General features: G+C 41.0%; 1 protein-coding gene across 2 annotated transcripts in view; it reads left to right on the forward strand.

Annotated features, from left to right (window-relative positions):
- Positions 1 to 7,198: 7,198 nt before the first annotated feature.
- TDRP (testis development related protein) overlaps positions 7,199 to 22,885 on the forward strand; it is a 32,394-nt gene continuing 16,707 nt past the window's right edge. The window contains exons 1-2 of one of the 2 annotated variants that reach the window (XM_083607482.1): positions 7,199 to 7,220; positions 8,790 to 8,999. In XM_083607482.1, coding sequence (XP_083463608.1) covers positions 8,892 to 8,999 — 108 coding nt within the window. In that variant the 5' untranslated portion in view covers positions 7,199 to 7,220; positions 8,790 to 8,891. Of the gene's footprint in view, positions 7,221 to 7,906; positions 8,102 to 8,789; positions 9,000 to 22,885 lie in introns of those variants that run through there. The other variant, XM_083607481.1, reaches the window with a different exon arrangement.

The following is a 22,885-nucleotide window of genomic DNA, read 5'->3' on the forward strand; positions in this document are numbered from 1 at the left end:
GAACTGTGCATGGAAAATGCAGCTGAATGGGACACAGCCATCTAGGTAGCATCTACCTTGGGCCTGCCCATAAAAAGCAAGTCTAGAATGAGAGACTAGGGTGATGTCCACTGTTTCTAGGAACTCTTCTTGTTGTGAGACTTTTATGAGTGAGATGAGAGTTTGTTTGGACCCTGGGTGAGGGTCCAAACTCAGAAGCTGAGTGGTTAGGTATGTCAGAAGCAAAATGAATTGAGAGTGATTTTTACATATTAGTAACTTTGTTTGTAACTGTGTGTTTTTGTAATATTTTGTTTAAGTTGTCTGTTGCTACTTCAGTTTTTTGCACATTGCTTATTTTTAATATATTAAGTGGTATAGAAATTAAATAATGGCTCAATAATCAACCAACGAACTTTGTGTATACTAACTAATGTCTATAGATGACGCTGGGTAATTTAGATGGTGGCTTAATAAGATCTTATCAGCACTGTGTTTACAGTGCACCAGCCATTTAAAAAAGAGGGGAGGGGCAAGATATTTGTGGCTCACTACAAAAGACCCAGGGCTCAGGTTCCCTGGGCAGGATCAGCCGCATGAGGGATGGGGAGTGAACAGAATGATGTGTATGATGTAATAAAGCCCTGCAGTCCCGAAGGTGGTGCCCTGGAGGCTGCTGTCTCAGAGTGTTGAAATAAGAATCAATTGCCAATCTGGTCAGATTTTGTACATGGAAAGGTCCTTCAACCTGGGTGTCAAAATGTCTTGGACTGGTTCTGCTCCTGGATCACTCCCAAAAAATGCCCCAGGCTTTGTTACCTTTGAACTAATCCTGCTTTCCACAGTTGATCATTGCAGTGGCAAATGGAGATGAAATTCTCTTCACCATTTTGGCATGATGGTGTCATTGTGTAGGGATACTGGAGAGGGTCTTCTCGGTGGCTGCTCCCAGACTTTGGAATTCCCTCCCTAGAGATGTGAAGGTGAAGACCTTCTTGTTCCAACAGGGTCTCAGAAAGTCTCAAAAAGGCTACCACATTGAATTTTTGGTAATGTGCACATTTATTTGAATATATCAAAAAAACATATCCTCCCTGGAAACTTCAGTATTAATCTGCTTCCATTGACAGACCTGGTGCTCAGAGGGAATTTTCAAGCAGACGACACTGGTCACCAAAACCGTGAACTGCCCCAATCTCATCCAATAAATGTATTCAAAGTTTATCCTGTATCACCTGTGTCTAGTCATCTCAGATTTATTCTAGCATTCAAAATCTCTGAACAGCTTCAGTGAAGCTATCAAAGCCTTACATATTTTCTATATATCTTCCAAAAAGTATATTGATTTGAGGCCAAGGAAGAATGAGATTGAATCTTGGGCAGCAACTATTTTGCAGTACATAAAATTGTTATGGGCTTTGAACACAGGCATCTCACTGCTACAAACTGTTGTATTGCGACAAAACGAGTTTTCCCGCCCCCCTTAGAACAGGAAACTGACAGTTTTTCTATAGAACCCATTTATCCCTTCTAACCTTGGGAATACTTTAGATAACTGTACTTTAAAGAAGTTACAGGAAACCTTTTACAATATTTTGCTATCTGTTCTGTTAAGTTGTGGGTGAACATATCAGACGACACAGCGATTCTTCAAACAGCTCTTGTTTATTCACAGGCCAGAACAGAACTGAACTGAAGGGTTCAGCCAGCCTGCTTATATAGAGCTCCAGTACAACGTAACTGTAACAATTTTCTAAAACTATCCAATCACTGAACGTCACTTTCGATCCCTTATTTGCATAACTATCTACAGTATCCCCCTGCTGGCCCAGGGTGAGAACTTTAGTACATAACATGTTCCCCAACTGGAGATATTCAAGTGCAGTGTTTCCTCCCCAAACCTGGCCAATATCCAAACAAAGAACTGCACAACTACTTTCATTCACCAAAAGTGGTCTGGACAAGAGTTTCTCTCTAGAGCAAGGCCCCCCCTGCCATGTGGCAAACTGCTTTTAAACTTGAGGGGAACTTCACATATAAAAGCAGTTTATATGTGAGGGTCTGATGCTGAAAGATATTTAAGGTCACAGCTTAGTTCTTTAGGTCTGTAATAAAGCTACAAATTTACAGCATGAACCAGTTTCACCACCAAGACCATCTCTATGCATTTCTATCAAGCTCAGTGGAGCATCTTCCTTCCTTCACCTTCCATATCAGGCCCTCATGTGATCAATGATCCTTATTCACAAGAGGAGGAAATGTCTGTAATAGGGATCAATCCCTTCTGCTCCTTCCCAGAGTTCCAGTCTGAAAATCACTCCTGTCCTAAAATAATGTTTTCAATAAATATGATTAAACTGAGAGAGGTTGCTTCTCTAAATAGCCAACACATATGGGGGGAAACCCCATTAAGTTGACTTTCATGTTCTGCTGAGAAACTTTATTTTTATTTCTTGTATTTATTAATATAATTTCTAAACTGCTCTTCTTCAAAAGAGACCCTAGAAATTTCTGAAATAATAGGGGTACCAGTGCTTTTAGACCCCCAACTGTGTCTTCTATCAATTCTGGGAGTTGAATATGGACTTATTATGTAAACCACATATATTTTTTCTATTAGTAGCTACTCGTATAACCATATCACAGGGCTGGAATGAGTCATTGGGCTTTTCCTTAAACATTTGGTTCAATAAAATAAAGTTTATCCTTATTTCAGAAAAATTGTCTCATAAATTAAGGTTATCTTGTGATGCAGCTAAACCTATGGATTTATATGACAAATCGATCACAGAGATGACATGTCCCAATGGAATATGTTTTTATTCATAGCACTTGTTTTGTATTCTCTTTATATCAGATTGGTTTTTGTTGTAACATCTAATTTATTGTGTGGTCTCTTGAGAATGTACTTTATTTTATGTGGGAAAGGCTGTGGACCCAGGGGTTTTTTGTGTGTGGTCTTTCTTTCTTTCTTTCTTTGTTATTTTCTACACACACACACACAAACACACACACACACATATATAGCAAATTGTTATTTTAACTTCATAATAAAGTTTTTAAAAAGAAGATCTTAGAGTGATATCCACATGTGGACAATTAAAAACACAAATTATATAATAAAATTAAAATAGCAAAATGTCATTCCATTTCAAGTACAGTGGTACCTTGGGATAAGAACTTAATTTTTTCTGGAGGTCCGTTCTTAACCTGAAACTGTTTTTAACCTGAGGTACCACTTTAGCTAATGGGGCCTCCCGTTGCTGCCACCGCACAATTTCTGTTCTCATCCTGAAGCAAAGTTCTTAACCCGAGGTATTATTTCTGGGTTAGCAGAGTCTGTAACCTGAAGCATCTGTAACCCGAGGTACCACTGTAGTCCAATCAACTGAACAAAACTACAGCAGAAATCCTGCATCTCAGAAAGTCAAGTAATGCCATTCTGACCTGGATGTCTGATTTAAAAGGTATGTCTTCACACCTTCTCAAGAAGGAAGGAGAGACTGAATTGGGATGGGAGGGAATGCTCCACAGATGGGGATCCACACCAAAGAAGGTCCAGTGTCATGAACAGCCACTAAGTTCATAATTGTTATGATGATAACTTGGACCATGGAGATCTGGGTTCAGGTCCTACCTGATCACAAGTGGTCTCTCCAGTTCCATTAGTAGCCAAGACTGATTTCCTTCAGTAATTTAGAAAGTATGTGGTTGAACTATACCTGTTTCAGAGAATGAAAACACTGCATTTATCTATTGCATTTATCCTTTATAAAAGGATAATATAGTTGCACTAAGCATGACACAATGCTCTCATCTCATGAAGCTACTTTGCTTGAAGCACTGATATTAATCAGAGAGAAGAAAAAAAACTTCCTGGCGATTCATACTGTTCCATCACCTTAGAAGTATGTGAAGGCTAAAAGAACAAAATGTCTTCCCCAAGGCAAAATATTTACGCACACAGAAGAAAAAGAATTTGTAAGTTTACATGTCACTGTAACCAGATATAAGACTATTATTTTAGCACCTACTTAAACAAGTTTATCCACAGGAGGGAATGTTTTAAGAGTTTGGGGTTTACAGGCCTAATATTAAACATAAGATGAAGGAAGATTAGAAACAGAAATGAGAGATGAACCCACAAGGCTTGGTACTTAAGGCAAAGCATGGGCTTTATGGAAGAACTAAAATAAAAGAAAGTAAAAAGAAAGAAAGAATGAAAGTTTACTTTTAAGATTGACTTACTGCACATGGGAAATGTTATATGTTGTCTATTTGCTTCCTTAATATTTGTGCATTGAGCCTGAATGAGGAACAAGAGACGTTGCTTCAAAATCTGATAAGAAATATGCTGCAATATATTTTCATAGTAATTTAATGACTGCGGAAAGTCTCTAGCCTGGTGGCAGAGCATACATTTTGGATGTAGAAGATTGCAGGTTCAATGGAAGGGCTTCCAAAGACTCTTGTCTGAAACCCCGAGGAGCTGCTGCCAAGTTAGCATAGACAGTGCTGAGCTAAATGGACCAGTGGAGTGATTTAATAGAAGAAAGCTTCCTATGATCATACCCCAAAATATTATTACAGGGCAATCCCCAGGGCTGGCCCTCCCATGAGGCACACTGAAGCAGCCGCCTTGGGTGGCAGAATCAAATAGGGAGGTAGAAATAAAGAAAATTAACTAACTACCATATTTTTCCCTGTATAACATGCTGCCATGTATAACACGCCCCCTGTTTGGGGGACTTCAAATAAAGAAATCATATGCACTATCCGTGTATAAGACGAGCCCCCCCCCCCATTTTAAATTTGAAAAAAATGGGGGGAAATATAGTTTTACACACGGAAAAATACAGTCAATAAATTAATAAAACAAACTGTCTGAGGAGTAACCTTATTAGTCTGTTTTAGCAAAGTCTTATAACTTTGTTGCAGCATAAGCCTTTGTGCACTAGACTAGAGCTTACCTGATGATATGCATAAAGTGTTTTACACACACACAGAGAGAGAGAGAGACAAAGTTAAAAAGATGGCCAAATAGTTATGAAATGCAAGATGTGCAGTCTGTGACAATTCGATGTAAGATTAAGTGTATACCGGATTTTTAAGAAATGACTTTTCGTAACAGCAGTAACAAGTAATAATACAATGTTCCTAACTTTGTCATGCTGTTTGAACACCTGCTACAAAAGAAAAGAAAAACATTATCTCAATTAAGACCTAAGTAAAGTTGATCAAACATACTAATAAATTGTATTTTAGCAATTTCTAGTTCAGAGAGTTAAGAGCTGGAGTTATCAAAGTAGTTACAAGGGCTTAAATCTGGCTGAAATGGTTGAAAAATAACTTTTTTGTTTCATAAAATCACCCTTTTAAAAATTAGTAAAGCAGTTGAAACCTTTATTTTATTTTTTGCATTTGGAGTGAACCAGTGATTGTGCACAGGATTTTTTAAATGGAGAAATTATACAATCTGTAGAAAAGATAATTAGAAGTTGGTTACTGTATGACCCAATTATGTTCTTATTAACCTAAAGCATACTACCATAGAAACAGGAATTAATTTCAGTATTATAACAGTTGCACAGCTTTGTAAAGTTAGGTACTGGAAATCATAAAAAACAACACCATCACTAGGCGAATGGAGCAACAAATTTTATAACGTTGCAGTAGCTGAACAATTTATAATAGTAATATTTTTTTATATATTTTTTTATTTATTTATTTGTACTCCGCCCATCTGGCTGGGTTTCCCCAGCCACTCTGGGTGGCTTCCACAAAGATTAAAAATACATTAAAATGTCACACATTAAAAACTTCCCTAAACAAGGCTGCCTTCAGATGTCTTCTAAATGTCAGGTAGTTGTTTATTTCTCTGACATCTGATGGGAGGGTGTTCCACAGAGTGGGTGCCACTACCAAGAAGGCCCTCTGCTTGGTTCCCTGTAGCTTGGCTTCTCGCAGTGAGGGAACCACCAGAAGGCCCCCGGCACTGGACCTAAGCTACACACAGTTACAGCAGGACACCTACCCCCAAGTGGTCTTCATACACTAATTACTGAAGAGAGAAACCACAGTCATCAAATATATTACTTATCTTTTTAATTTGTTGTGATGCTTACTAAGTAGGTAAGAAGATAATTCTGTATTTGCTGGAAATTAATTGGATTCAGTGCTGATAATGAGCTTAAATACAAACTACTTTTATTCCCTATATGGTTTTTTATGTTTATATATATATAAAATACTAGCAAATGGAAAATGGATCACCGTGGGAGCTGTCCTAGCTTGCATGGGAACTCATGGGATAGATAAACAGTGAAGGACGAGACAAAACACCTTCAATGTCTCTTTGGTCCATGGAGGGGTGGGGGGAGTAACAATTTTGGGAGGAGCTGCGTTTTAGTTTCTTGCAGAACAAATAACCCCAAGCAGCCTTGGGACACACCTTGTAGGCTGGCTCTTTGATTCATGAGCAGAGTCTACAAAAATTGCAGCCAGGCTCCTGCCACACCAAGCGTGCAATGCCCTTTCCACATGCCACGGGACATCTTGTCCATTTATAATGTGCAGGGCCGGATTTAGGTTTGATGAGGCCCTGAGCTGCTGAAAGTAATGGGGCCCTTTATATGTCCAGCTGTCTTGTCAACAACAAATTGTCGCTGTTTTTGGTGTTGAATATATGCTATATGGTAATTTATGGACCTAATAGGTATCTAAAGCCATTTGCCACTGTTGCTGTATGTAGGTTTTATTTTATTTGTTTTTTATCTTATATTTTGGAAATGTACATCCAGGCTTTTTTTTCCCTTTAAATTTTTTGGGGCACCCCAAGAAAGTGGGGTCCTAAGCTATAGCTTGTTTAGCTTATACATCAATCCGGCACTGTTCATGAGCAGTGTCTACAAAACTGCAGCCCGACTCCTGCCACACCAAGCGTGTGACACCCTTTTCACATGCCACGGGACTTTTTGTTTGTGTGCAATGTGTTATGTGTGCACACACACTCTTCTCTTCGCCTACCAGCCTTTCTCAACCTGTGGGTCCCCAGATGTTGTTGAACTACAACTCCCATCACCCCTGGCAAGGCCAGGGCTCAGGGATGATGGGAGTTGTAGTCCAACACCATCTGGGGACCCACAGGTTGAGAACCATGATGTGTCCCTGCTCACACGTTCGAGACACGCATCGAGCTCCTCTGGAGGAGCTGGATGGAGTGGGGGGCGTTGTGTGAACCTGTAGGTGGGAGTGTGTATCTATATATGCACAATGTTGGGGGGGGGAGTGGAGAAAGAAAGGAGTGTAATTGGGAGGTGCTGCTGAATGAGCTATGTGAGCGCTGTGTTCCTGGTTGTGAGTCAGAAGGGGAAGGGGCTCGTGGCGGAGAAACTGGGGTGTGTGTGCATAGGAGGCAACTCTTAGGGTCTGAGGAGGGCTAATAAAATATTTGAGGGGGCTGGGTCCCACCTCCTTTCCCTCCCCAATTTTTTTTGATGGGCATTGCATTGCGTGTGTGCCCTGTCATGCCCAGGCAGGGCGGCGCTGACCTGCCCCCCCCCCAATATTCCATTCGTGGGCACCCCGTGTGTGTATGAGGTAGAAAGTGGGGAGAGGGGTGCCAACTTGAGTAAAATATGGGGGGGCAGGTAAACGCCACCCTACATAATGGATCACAATTACGCGCACCATTTGAAAAGCAATGGCTATCAACTTTGAGGAGGCCAAAAGGGGCCTCGGGCCCTAGGGGTTGGCGCCTATGCCAGGGTGCGTGTGTGGGGGGGGGGGCGGAGATGATGCGTCGACTTTAAATATATATTTAAACACACGGGCGCCTCGTGTTGTTGACAGAGGAAGGAGGACCAGCTCCGGTTATCAGGCAGGCTTCACCTCCTTCCACCAGGCCCAGCGGTTGCCATGGCGACGAGGCAAGCCCGCTCGAACGCCCTCCCTCCTTCCCCTCGTGCGCCCGCCACCCCAACGGCTCTCGCTCCCCTCGCGCCGCCCAGTCAGCCGCAGACATGGCAGCGGCCGCTCGGAGGCTCCGCGCTGCTGCTGCTGCTGCTGCAGCTGCGGTGCTGCTGGCGGCTGGGACGGCCACGGCCGCGAAGGAAGGTCACAGGTGAGGCGAGCGGGGCGGGGAATTGAGGTGGCAAGGCAGCCCCGGCCAGGCCTTCTCCTCCTTTCTTTTTCCTTCCTTCCCATCCTCTCCTCTCAACTCTCCAACAGCGGCGCCCTCTCAGGCTGAGGAGCTCCTACCGCCTCTCCTCCCCACCGGAGAGGAGGAAGGGGAGGCGTGGCCGTGGGGGGGGGGGTCAGGACTCAGCCCCACACTTGGTGCCTCCTCCAAACCCCTCATTCCGGCATCGGGGCTCCTTCCGGACCTCACCACGTAAAACGCGTTTTGTTTCGGCTCCCCCTGAGTATGTACAGAGTGCATCCCACCCCAACCCCCCTTTACCCACATCACAGCCACATTGGGGAGGTTGCTGCACTTCTTGCTTGAGCCCTCAAACTTGGCCCTCCCAGTATTTTCAAGGTGGAGGCTGTGAACTGTGAGGCGGGGGAGGTCTGATGAGGTTTTTTTTTTTTTTAGTGGGGTGCATTGCCTGCACAGGGAAGGGGTTGTGCCCCCCCTTTCTCACACCTTGCGCCTGTCCCATGTCTATCTTGCATTGGGATCCCCTTTCCTGGGCCATGTGTCTCTGTGAAAACTCGTTTTCTCTCAAGAAGGGTTTGTTGAGCTGAAGAGCAAAGTCATCTTATTTTTTTTTTTTAAATTAACCCTCTTTTTCTTCTTCTACTCTCAGGAATAAATAAGACCGGAGTCGCCTGTCCGCTACACCTCTTCCTCCTCCCCTCCCCTCCCCCTCCCCACTTCCCTCTCTTCTCCTCCTTGCCACCCTCTAATAATGTGGAAACTCAACAAGAGCGGCAAAGTTCTCCTGGATGATTCTCCGGAGGAAGAAGAGAGCCAGTCCCCACCTCCAGCGACACCAGCAGCTACCTTCTCAGCACAGGTAAAAGGCACCAGACTGCTGACTCTGTGCATCTTTGTATTTTTAGTACATTTGCAGCCCTGGCGTCTGTCACCTTTCCTTCAGTTTTGTAGGACAGTCTCTTTCTCTCCTCCTTCCGCCATCCCTTTTTACCCATGCCAGAATCTTGGCATTTTTATCTCTGATCTGGCATTATGAGTAATCACTTTCCATTCCCCTTGGATGCCTTAATAATGAGTCTTGTGGCAAGGAGGAACTGGTATGAACCACTGCTGTTTTGTACATACCCTCTGGGAAGCTGGTGTTGGTCTCTCCCTAAAACTTCATGCTCAGATGTGTTAGGACTCCTGTAGTCCAGTGACTTCATACTTCAGGCCACTCTCTTTTTTCCCTGTCTTCATCCTTAGGCATAGTCAGCGAAGGCACAAGCTCAGTTAAACACAGCAAAAACAGTAGTGCGTTCTGGCATAGCTGTCAACGTTTCCCCTTTTTAAAAGGGAAATTCCCTTATTCCGAATAGGATTCCTCGCAAGAAAAGGGAAAAGTTGACAGCTATGCGTTCTGGTCTGTTGAAAATTTTTATGATTCTGTTGAAAATCCTTATGATTATGATTAAAGCAAAGAGGCTTAAGATTTGAGATGGAATCTCCTTGCATTTTAACATAAGTTGATTATGTTTGAAATATGTAAGTAGTTTTGTCTCAAGTTTCCTTTACGTTTAAAGTCTCTTCTTTTATCTTTTTGTACAAATGCAAGTTCCATATCAGCACTATAGTCTACTGAAAGCATTACAATTTATTGTCACAGTTTACTTTTTAAACAGAAGGGTGTGAAAGAGGAGGAAAATGAATTATATCATAAATGGATGGATGTATGACTTATGTCCTGATCCAAAACGTTGATTTCAAAACTTATTTAACTTAGTGAAACATAAGTGGCGTACCTGGAGTATAAGTTTGGATCCATTAATTATAAATAGTTCATGTATTAAGACGCTACTAATTTAATTGGGATGTATGGGGTTTTTTTAAATGTAAAGTTTAAAGAATTCTGAACAGTACAAAATGTTGAAGGTAACTTGGGCAGTATCCAATGCTCCTGTTCTTCTAGCACAATGGATGTGTACTAGCAGAACTTTTCCACCCTCTTCTCTCTACCGCAGCCCTTTGTGTGCCCCTAAAATCAGATCCAGAGGGTTGGGGACCCCTTTAAAGAATGTTGGGTTGGGGGGAGGGGATGGAAGAATTGGAAATAGAGGTGCCACTGCACTGAAGGCACTGCTTTGGAGACAACCCCTTGTATTTAAAACTTTTAAAGGTTGGATTTAGGTTAATGTTTGAAAATATGAAGATTATTTAGAATTAAGAAATATTTATCCGACTCTGAATCCAACCATTTAGGTCTCAGTTCCAGCACTTCATATTTTGACCTGCTTTAAAAACAAAATCCTTGTAAAATACTCATAATCAGGAAATATCAGCACTGAAAAACAGGATAAAGACAAGTGAACAATTTGGAGACTGAATTGGTGGCCTGCACATTCTCACCCCAATTCAGATAAGAAGAGTCATCATGTGTAGGCTTCTACTACATATCACTTGTTAGATCAGGAACTGTGGGTGCAGATAGGATGTGAATCTAAATGCACATCCAAATTTGGACATTCTCTATCCAAGCTTCCACAATGCTTTACTTTTCCTCATACAGTATCTACAACTCCACCCACATTCTGCATAGGACTAGAGGTGTGTCAGAATGCTTATTTGTTGCTGAGCAAATTCCTTTTACTAGAACTGCAGCCCTATGCACATTTACTTAGGAATTAGACTCACTGAACTCAGTGAGACTTATTTCTGAATAAACATGCAGAGGATCAACCTGCAGATACATTGCAAAGAGAACTGCTGTCCTGGCTCTACAAGCCTGAGGTGCCACAGAAGTTGTGAAATCAAGTACGCGAGGCATCCTAATGCAGAGTTAGTTCACTAATAGCTAGTACTCGCTCCTTGTAATTCCAAGCTTCTCGTCTTAGATAGTTCTGACCACAACAATAATTACCTGAACGTATGTTGTATGTAATTGTTCATGGGGAATATGATTTGGATTTGTTGATAAAAGATAATGAAGCAGTTTGCCTGTTTTGCTGACTAATCCACAATTTGGTTACAGTAAAGTGCTTGGATTTAGGTTGATCAGAAGTTTATCTTAAATTGGGCTGTAGATAAACAGTAGCTTGCCTGCAGTGTGGAGGAGGTAGAAATGGGAGAGTGCATGTCGCTCCCCTTCTCCTTGGATTCAGAGATGGGCAGAGTTGGGTGGGATTGGATTCTATTACAGTTGTACTTTCAAAATTGTTTGCTTTGGTCTGCTTTGGCATTTTTGTTAAAAAAGTTTTCCATTACTAGGTTCTATAATAAGTACATTTTTGAATAGCAGATTAATGTTCAAAACATTCAGTAACCAAGCCAGTAATAAAGTGCTATAATAATGCCAATAACACGGAGAGCTGTCTGCTTGGTTTCCAAAGACCAACAGAGAGCTACTACTGTGAACAGTAACAAGGACTCAACCTGCCATCCTTAATCTCCTCATTGGATAGTAGGTACAAAACAAATGTGGCTTGAGACTCATTTGCTTCTAGAATCAATGGTTAACTGGCTACTAGAAATGGTTGACTACTAATCCCAGCCAAAATATGTGGACCTTTCCCCTCTACTCAATCAGGAGATTTGTTCCTAATAGCAAACTAGCAACTAGTGAGACTCAGCTTTTTCATTTTTTGATGTGTAGCAATCTTACTCCTCCAGTCCATGACATGTTTGCCGTCTTCCATCACATGACACATCCTCAAGGCTGTGTGAGACAAAGGAATGTAGTGAAACCTACTGTGCATAGTAGCTCCATAGGTCATCCTCTTTGCTGGTTGTGCATTAATGAGCTATTTCTGAAAAAACTGGGGAAATGAAACTTTACACAGTATTACTAACTTCTGTTTAATCAACTGATATTATACTCTGCTTCCCCTCATAGGTGCTTGATGTGAAATCATACATGTTGCCAAATAATTTGAGGAAACACATTTCATAAACCTATCTAATATCTGGGATCTTGGGATAGCAAGCAGCTTTTTAATGGTCTCCTCTATATCATGGTTGCACAATTTCTCCTTTATGTAGTCAGCATCTGCATGTTACTCCACAATTTTCACCTGAAGTCGTTGCCAAATCTTCTGTTACATAGAATCATAATCACTGGGGGATTTTGCCATATCATTTTAATATAACATCAACAATGAATGTTGTAGAAAAGCATTCTGATGGGATGAAAGCAACTATTTACCGTGCCAAAATGGACACATGAGGACTAAGGGCCAAACTAGTCAAGTTCCTGTCTCTTTAAATATGGTTAAGTGTGTGTGTTGCGGAGAGAAAAGTGTAGTTAAAAGGCATAGTTGATAAATTGGTGTGGATTGTATTTTGGATTTGCAGTAGATCTCCTAATGCATCATTTTATTATAAGCTGTTTCATTATAAGCTGTTTTGATTGGTATAATAAAAGAAAAAAGTGAAGGGTATACTACTGCTGGCCCTGGATGCACAAATGGTCATATGGAGACACCCCATAGAAGCTTTTAAATAGCCTTCCTGGATTATTGCCAGGTTGATTTAACATTTCTGTTTCATATAGCATTGTAGCCACATTGTAATCCCCAAGTGAAGGTCTTTATCGCTTCTTCTGGGGCATTTTGAACTTCTTTGCTGTCCAGGCTACTCCTGGAAAAATGGGAACAGAGCCATATCTGGAGTCATGAAGAACAAGATACTGGATATTCCCAAGGGAGGTGCATGAGACTTTGTCCTGGAGTGTAGGGACTGGATGCTATATTGCATGCCCCAGTATTATGGCAGCTACTGGCTTCTATGGGGAAGCTCAGCACACTCTTCTATGCATTCAGGGCCGCAGGACTGCACCCTTCATATTTTCAGCTATTCACTTAATCAAAAAGGTTAATGTTACAGACACAGCAATAAGAGAGCCAGCAGGATTTCAGTCACTATTATGCCCAGTCCGAAATAAAACATCCCAGCTCCTTCATATTCAATCATATTAATGGAGTTCCTGTATAGATAGTTTGTGTGTGTGGAGGGGCTGTCTTCTAAAGCTGCTTATATATTATAGAGTGGGAGGCTATGATTGTCCCTGCTAATGTACTGCAGCCTGTGAAAGTTGTCAGTGATGTGTCAAGCTCTAATACTTGTATTGACAGGGTGTGTTTTTTAATTTAGTTAATGTAATAAGATAAGTATTGAAAGAAGACTTTAATTTTGAACTTTGAGAATGAGCTGCCAGCTTGATTCTTCTACCCTGAAATTAAAGAAAGTGAAAAAGATAGAAAAAGAGCTGAAATTTATTGATGTTTCCCTTTGACCTGTTTTCCTTTGATCTTGTATTATGTTGTACTTAAGCAGCAGAAGTGCAGAGACATGTTTCATATTAATTGCAGCTTATGACTGCTCAGTGAATGTTTCATAAGTTGGCCATGCAATTTTATCTGTATATTAATTAATGACTTTAAAAGTCTTTTTTATACAATTTTGACACTAGCTTTTATGTTAACTAAAGGAACTTCAAGAGAGTCCCTGAGGGTATAGGAGATCAGTACCTTCCAAGTGTACTTTAGAAAGATACATCAAATGAGAGTAATGAAGTCAGATTTTTATACAGTACGCAACAAAGAAATTGTTTGAATTGGGAAAGTAACATTTTGGGAAAAATCCAGATGAAATTACCAGTAAATAAATTCTCTTGAAATCGGAGAATTCCAAATGTGAACTACATTCATTGATAAGATGTGCCAAATATTCCCTAGATTGCACAATTTGTCTTTTTACCTTCAGAAGTAGCGTGTGATATGCAACAAAAATACCTTTGCAATGTATTTTCACCCCCCTGTAAGAATTCAGAGCTCCTGTTCCAGCCAATCAGCCACACCTTCCTCCAGGACACTAAAGATTGCCAATCCACTCTCCCTATCCCCCACATTTCTCTATTTTTCTTTTCAAAGTGACAGTCAACCTTCCTAAAGGCTACTGAACATGCTTAGTCCCCCGTGGACTGATTTGGGGTGATGGTAACTCAGCTCTTTTTGGTGGTTTCAAAAATCCCCCCAACAGTATTATTTATTAAATTTATATGTTGTCTAACTTCCAACTAAAACAAGAGTGACACAAATACATTTTAAAAAATCAATACAATAACATTGATGCTACAATGTTGTTAATTCCTTGCTCTTGTTTCTCACTTCCTATTTTTTTTTGCTGCAAACCTGCTAGCACAAGACTTTGTGTTTACTATTAGAAGTGATATTCTGCCAGCAGGTACTTCTAACACTTGTAAAGTGAGGGAAAGGGAGTTGAAGGAGTGCCTGCAAGCACAAGTGTAGAAGTGGGGTGCCTGCCTGGGTAGGGGGCCTGTTTTTTTTGTTTGAAATCACCCACCACCACCATCACCTTACAAGTGCTTGGTGATTATCCCTATCTCAAGGCTGTCATGTTTATCATAATCCTGAGGCTATGTCTTCTTAGTGTCCAAAATTCTAACTCTTAAGTACATATCCCAAATTCTCTATCAGAATTAACTATGCAAATAAAATTCTTGACTTATGTACTGATCTTTTTGCTTCATTTAATTCCTGTCAATCAGGCATGTAACCTGAGAGTTGTTTTCATCTCTCAGACCTACACTTTTTTGTAAGCTTGACTCATTTTTGCTGACCTTGTTGTTTTGTGTAGCTGTAAGAATGAGATATTGCGCCCAAGATCAAATATTTCTGAGCACTGTGCTCTAGTAATGGCCCACTGCTAAGATCTTAGGGAAGCCTACATCTGGGTAGGAGACGCTTTATTAAGATGGATTAATTACTATCCCTTCATCTTACCCACCCTTTTGTGAGTGGTAAAACTGCTTGTAAGAAGTGTGTGGTCTAAGGCAGAGGCTTGTCCCTTTTATAGGCAATAAAAGATACTGTGGTCACATTTACTGACCAATGTGACCACAGATCGCTTTTTAAGTTAGTGATGGTTGCTCCAAGATGCCTTTTGTTTTAAGTACTTCCAGGCTGGGCAAAGCTTTCCTTGGAGACAGGAGCTCCAAAGTGTCATAAGCAAAAAGTGGGGACTGATGCTGTATTCTTTCAGGAAATATACTTTATCCTTATATGTTTGCATGGCATAATATAAGGGCTGGAATTGCTTTACTCTTTTTCTTACAGATTCATAGAGTGACAGTACATGTTACTTCAGCAAATACATTTGCTAGTATTGGGGCTGGGGTATCCAAAAGGAAGAATCAATGGTGGGAAAGGAGTATTTGAGTCTTCATTTGCCTGCATTTCTCGACCCCTCTCGCTCTCCAGGCTTCAGGAAGACATCCGCAGCCTAGGCAGCCCTGTGGGAGTTCCCGCAGGGCTGTCTAGGCTGCGGATAGCAGCCTGCTTCCCGGAGCGCCGGGCGCGCTGAAAGCAGAGCGCCTGGCGCTTTGGGAACGCATCCACAGCCTAGGCAGCCCTGCGGGAGGTCCTGCAGGGCTGTCTAGGCTGCGGATAGCAGCTTGCTTCCCGGAGCGCCGGGCGCGCTGAAAGCAGAGCGCCCGGCGCTTCGGGAACACATCTGCAGCCTAGGCAACCCTGCGGGAGTTCCCGCAGGGCTGTCTAGGCTGCGGATAGCAGCCTGCCGCCCAGCGCGAGGGGCGCCCTGAAGCAGAGCGCCCCTCGCGCCGGGGAGACATCCGCAGCGTGGGGAGCCCTGCAGGAGTTCCCCGCAGGGCTCCCCACGCTGCGGATAGCAGCCTGCCGCCCGACGCGAGGGGCACCCTGAAGCAGAGCACCCTGCACGCCGGGCAGACATCAGCCAGCCTCACAAGCTCGGGGGACAGCAGGGAGGCGCAGCGCTGCCATCCTGCTGTTCCTCGGCCTGGTTCGGTTTCCCCGACCTGGTTTTGGGGGGGAAATAAAGGAAAAAAATTTTTCCTTTATTCCCCCCCCCCAAAAAAAATAGGTGCGTCCTATGGGACGAAAAATACGGTACTGGAAAGGATAAACTTTATTTAGGATGCCCCCCAATTTTCTAAATCAGTTATATCTTGATTAATGGTGTACTTTTGAATTTTAACATCCAGACCTTGTTGTATGAGGGTCCACAATTTGTTTTTCAGTGCAGACCCAACTATTAAAGTGAATGATCAAACAAGACTGGTTTATTATTTAGCCACAAAAGAAGCAGAGGAAAATTAGATCTAGAGTGTAATCTGTATACAAAAGAGATCTGTGTGCTTGTTGAATTAATCCCTCGAGCACCTTATGGTTTTCAGAATACTCAAGAAAAGAGCATTTGCACATTCCTCTGGAAGCACGCTGAATGTACTGGCACTATATTGCCAGAAGTGGAAGGTTGTTGCCAAGGTGTTAAATCAGGATTTCTTTACTGCATAGAAAGCCGCCATTAGTTACCTGTTCATTAACAAAAGAATGTTAAAATGTTCAGTAGTAAAAACACTGTTCAAAATAAAAGTAAGAGGCAATTTCAAGATATGTGTTAACATTAGGGCACTAGCTTAAAATAGGCCATTGAAAACATAGCTGCATAGCCTGAGTGCTCCCCATCACATCCATTGGTGTGTGGGAGCTTAGTTGCATACTTGGGCCTTCCCTGCCTGCAATAATTTATAATGGAGGAATATACCATTTCTTTGGAAACACTGATCTGCTTCTTATGTTGGAATGATTAGAATGGCTTCCGAGCAAGAGGCCCAAAAGTGTATTTGAGAATGCATGAATCTCTTGAATTGATGTAATTTGCAGAACGTTCCTGCAGGAAACATTCCATATTTAGCTGTGCTTGAAATTTCCTCATAGCCATTGCATTTGCTACAGAATCATTACCCTGGTTTTCCTTCAAGGAAAGTAATATAGATTACTACTGCTTATAGGGAAGAACTCTGAATGAGAACTTGGCTTGAATGCTGTGGACAGGATTGCTAATTGGTGGTAAGACTGTTCCCTAAACATAATGCCCCTGCCATTTTATTGTTGTCATATTCTGTGGCTTACCTCAGACAGAGATAAAGAATGCCACATATTGAATTGTTATTACTACTTCCTGCAGCGCTTTGTTTTTATTGGAAATATGCATTTAGTCTTAGAAGCAGGCACAGCCTGTTGAGCAGGCTTGACCCAGGCAACTAAATTTATGAGAGCTACATGGATTTTGCTTGAGGAAATATACCCATCAGTGTGAAAAGGCAATCTGCAAAATATGGTGCTCAAAATAGTTCCCCGTCCCCCACCCTGAGGTAATTTATAACTACATCTATTGTAATTTTTTGAAAATCTGTTACTATGTTTTACTTCTCAGGAGCAGGAGTGCTGTGTGTGTGGTCCTTCACCTTTTCCTTACCTGGTAATTTTACACTCAAAATCCCCAAGCTCCTCTTTCTACTATCCAGGGGAAAGATACCCATGACCCCATGAAAAAGCCAGTAGCTTTGAGAGGGTTTTTTTGTTGTTTGCAGAAAAATAGTATTTGGGAGAAAAGGTTTAGGCAGCCTTTCTTCCCATAAAAGAGCAGTATAGGAAGCTTAATATAAAAGTGAAGGTAAAGGACCCCTGACAGTTAAGTCCAGTCACGGACGTCTCTGGTGTTGCGGCACTCAACTTGCTTTACTGGCTGAGGGAGCTGACGTTTGTCCAGAGACAGCTTCCGGGTCATGACTAAGCTGCTTCTGGCGAACCAGAGCAGCGCATGGAAACGCCATTTACCTTTCTGCCGGAGCAGTACCTATTTATCTGTTTGCACTTGATGTGCTTTTGAACTGCTAGGTTGGCAGTTAACATAGGGATGCTTAAATATATTCTCCTAAGTGCTGTGGTCTAAACCACTGAGCCTTGGGCTTGCCAATCAGAAGGTTGGCGGTTCGAATCCCCACAACGGTGTGAGCTCCCACTGCTTGGTCCCAGCGGCTGCCAACCTAGCAGTTTGAAAGTGCAAATAGATTAAAAGGTACCGCTCCGGCGGGAAGGTAAATGGCGTTTCCGTGTCCTGCTCTGATGTTAGTGTTCCGCTGCGCCAGAAGCGGCTTAGTCATGCTGGCCACATGACCCGGAAAAACTGTCTGCGGAGTGGACAAATGCTGGCTCCCTCGGCCTGTAAAGCGAGATGAGTACCCCAACCCCAGAGTCGTTGGCGACTGGACTTAACTGTCAGGGATCCCTTCACCTTTACCTTTACACAATTAAAACATGCAAGTCTCTATAGCTGCTTTACATTAATAACAAAAGCTGCCAGAAGACATGTCTCCTGTACAGCATTTAGTTTTTTACCTGTGTGTATCCCAAAGTGAGACTATAGAAAGGCACTGTAGATCAGAAGTATCCCTGAGATGTTTCTGCAAGGTTGGGAGGGTTTATCTGGATCAGTGGTAGCAATTTGCTTTGTTTATTTTTTCTTAGGCATAATGTTGCTGTTCAGTAGTTCAACTGGGTGTGTACAGTGACCTTTTTTTTGTTAAACAGCAGTTCTTCCAATGTTATTCAGAGCATAAAGTTTTCTGAGTGACTTTCAGCCTGTCATTTTCTCTCAGCCTAACCTGCCTTCCAGGATTGTTGTGAGCATGAGGTAGGAAAGAGAGATATTATTAAGCTCTGTAGTGAGTATATGTTTAGCAGTATGAGGTAAGCATGAGTGAAGGTTAGCACCTGAGATACCATCTACAACAACAAGAGGAAAAGTTTGATTTAGGAAATTTCCAAATTGCAAAAGAAAATGGATTGTTATCAGATCTGAACTGGATATAAACATTTGAACAAGCTGCAGAAAAGTTAGAGAAATCTACCCTTTTCAGTTTTTACAAATAACCTCTTATCTAAATGAGATCAGGAAAAATTACCAGCTAGATAGAGAAAATACTTACACTGAAACTATATTATAAAAATCTATCAAATGCTCATAAAAATATCATTGGAGAACATTACAAAACATTTATCAGAAAAACCAATACAGTGAAGTGGAAAGCGTTTTATTTTATATTCTATAACTGTCACTATATCTAAAGGCTGTAGGATTATCCAGCTTGTTTTGAAGGTTCATTTGGCTGCTCATATTTAGCTAATCAGGAAAATATCAAGGTATATTTTTATAGTGATATGAAGATAGTTTTAAAAGGACTTGAAGTGCATTTCATGTTGTGCCAAGCCAGGAAAAGAATGGAAAAGTTGGTTTTACAGTGCAGTACAATTCTGAGCCTCTGGCTACATTTTCTATGAATTACACACTTTGGTACCTGCATTAATTATAATAATGGGTTTAGCCAGAAAGGTGTGCTGTTTCTTCTTTGATACTGGATATGGTAGCATAAAGTTCATATACAAGGGAGTGTCTGCATTTTGTTTAAATCAGAATACTACTCACTTTTCCAAAGCTTGGTTCGTTAGTCTATAGATGTAGGGAGAAGGTGGTAGCTGAATGCAGCCCATTTATTACATACACACAAATTTAAAACATGGATGAGATAACGAACAAGGAACAAATAGTATACTTAAATGCTTACCAAAGGAGGCTGTGATCTGAAGCATATATGTTTGGAAGCAACTTCCATCAATTATAATGCACTTCAAAACAGAAATGGTTAGAACTGGAATGCCAATGTGTAATATATAGTGGTGCTTTAATTTAGCAGATTAGGACTCCCTTAGGTGATTCTAAGCACATTTCAGAAAAGCTATGGCAGCATCTATTGCTTGCATACAAACTGTACTGACAGTAGACCTTTGTAAAACTGCTACCTGGGCATAGATCCACATATTTAGAAAACATTTTTCTTTGGCTCCTGTTCACATGCCAAATTTGGAAGAACAATTTTACAGTGGCCGTTTGCCTTGTACTCCTCAGTCACCATCTGGAGAGTAAGCTGCTGTTTGAGCCTCCATCTGTGCGACTATTAAGAGGTTGTCAATGAAAGGGGAAAATTGTTACTGATAACTGCTCTTTTAATGAGAGATACTCTGTATACCATTTCAGAACCTTCTAAGTTAAAGGTTGCTCAGTTTAAGACTGAGTTGAGATATGAAAGAACTGAGATACTGTATAAGCACCCAACTCTTCCCTATATTTATTTGCTCTTACACATGTTTGAAGGTGAAAGGAATGTTTTCTAATGGATATTCTGAATTGGCTGTGGTTTCAAGCCGCAGAAGAGTAGTTACATGTTAGAAATTGTGATGGCTATAAAATCATTTTTGAAGACCAAGCATCATGTGGTTAGCACAATTGCTGCATAAGCATCCAACACTACTTATGGCTACCGGCCATTACTTCACTGACCCTTCCCCATATTCCTTAGTGACCTACCCACCCACCCATTGAAAGCGATACATCCTGGCTGTCTGGATTCTTGAATCTTAAGAGGAACTTCTGCTGGGGAATCTTTTTAGCATATTAAGTGAAGGGGAATACTCCTTCATCACTTAACTATGGGACACTGGTGAACACAGACTTTTGCTGGTAGCTGGTGCCCTAGATGCTAGTGAGAAAGCTTTTGAGTTCCCCACAACACTTTTAAAATTGGATATTAAGCAGAACAGCAATAGTGGGGGGGGGGAGAGAACAGCTGGACATGATGTAAATGATCCTAAGTCTGCAGTCTGTAACAGTCTTAGGACAAAGTGCAGGAGATGCCACAGAGACATAATAAGACCTAGGGGCAAAACAGATTTCAGGTTGCACCAAGGACAATTTTGATGAAGAAGCAACAATGGCTGTTCCACTATCTGTATGTGTAAAGACCAGCAGTTAGTTGGATCTACTTCCACTCAACTAGTTGTACAGTTTTTGTGTGTATTGGAGAACACCAAAGAGAAGACCAAAGCTACTACTGAAATATAGAATTTAGCTTTTGAGCATTTAATGGCCTCTAACCATTAGATGGCACTACCCAATTTGGCTTGTAATGATTCTTTAGAACAGGGGTCAGCAAACTTTTTCAGCAGGGGGCCAGTCCACTGCCCCTCAGACCTTGTGGGGGGCCGGACTGTATTTTGAAAAAACAACAACAACCCAGAGTGAATTCCTGTGCCCCACAAATAACCCAGAGATGCATTTTAAATAAAAGCACACATTCTGTTCATGTAAAAACACCAGCCAGGTCCCACAAATAACCCAGAGATGCAATTTAAATAAAAGGACACATTCTACTCATGTAAAAATACGCTGATTCCCAGACCATCCGTGGGCTGGATTTAGAAGGGGATTGGGCCGGATCCGGCCCCTGGGCCTTAGTTTGCCTACCCATGCTTTAGAAAGTACACCACCTAAAATTATTATCCAGCTCTACTGCTACTTCGGAGAATCTCTGTATGCAGAAAAGGTGCCCAGCACAGTGAAGTGTATATTTGATTTAAATTGAAGAACGGGAGTTTCTAAGGAAGAAAGTAAACTATGGACATTTAATCTATGCATTTATAGAAATATCTGTGGTTCTAATTAGTGCTTAATCATTATAAAAGTTTCATGAACTCTCTGAAACTGAAAACTGATTACAGTTTCTAATTTTTCTTTTTCTTTTAAGAATAAAGATCCATGTTTTCATAATGAAGTTACATCCTCTGTTTCACAAATTGCAACAAAGGTATAAGCTTAATATTGAGATATGAATTCAAACTTGTTTCACACAGTATTTCCTTTTCCTGGATATTTTACAGTGCACCAACTTTTTCTGGGTAGGCTGACAAACAACATTCCTCTATTATGTCTTCAGTGACTCGACTTAATTGTTTTGGTATTAGAGTCACAAGCATTTTGGTCTTTGGTTTTTCATATGTTAATCACATGGTTTAACATTTGAAAAAAATATGAATAAATAAAGAATCCTAATAGGAGTTCATTAAAACAGTTGCAGCACTGATTTATTTTGCCCTTTGAATCTTAATTTTAATGCTTTGATGTTTAACCTTTGTACTGAAAGAGCTAAGATTGCTGTGAATAAAATTACATATGGATATGTAGTTAACAGGCTGATCTTAAACTTCCGTATTTCAACTTCCAGCAGATTCGCATTTAGGAAGAAACACAACAGTAGCTATGATTTTACAAAACATTCTATTATGGCAATAATAGAGAAATATTTTGTTGGCATGACAAGCCGACCTGCAAGATTGCAGGTACAAATATTTCGAGTCCATGTGTCAGTATAATTAAATAATACACAATGAAAGGTCAAATTAAATGTGTGCAAGTAAAAATTTGACATTTTCTGACTTTCAGATGATTACTCTTACAGTATATTTATTATTAGTATTATTTTAAGTATAATTTTTCTTCTTTTCAAAATTAGAAATGATAGAATTGCAATACTTTCTTTCCTCTCCACTCATGAGATTCATGAATCACCAACTGGTCTCTTTTTTACAGTCTTAATTATAACATTTACTGCCTGAAAGTACTGAATTAATTAACACTCGAGACTGGGATTACACAACAAGGTTCGTATAATAATGTAACTTTTACATAATGTGCTGTTATATGGAGCATGGCTGCTGCTTTCCATTTCTGATTCTTCAAAGTGCTCTGTTCTAGTGGCACATCACCTGAACACCTGAATGCCCACTTTAGGCTGCAGATCATTTGCATGCCCAACAAAGTCAGACTGAGAGTGTATCTTTCCACAACACCTCCCACTTCTGAAACCTTTACTTTTAAGCTTACCTTTTTTTTTAAAAGTCATTTAGTAATTCACAATAAAAGCCACAAAAGGATATGGAATGTCTCCCATTCTTCCCTACTTCCTGTCTTCCATACACATTCCTTTGAAATGTGTTATTCTTAGGTGTTCTCCAAGTAGTGCTTTTCCTTTTGTTC

The sequence above is a fragment of the Podarcis filfolensis genome (assembly GCF_964270895.1).
Source record: "Podarcis filfolensis genome assembly, chromosome: 3".
Lineage (NCBI taxonomy): Eukaryota > Metazoa > Chordata > Lepidosauria > Squamata > Lacertidae > Podarcis > Podarcis filfolensis.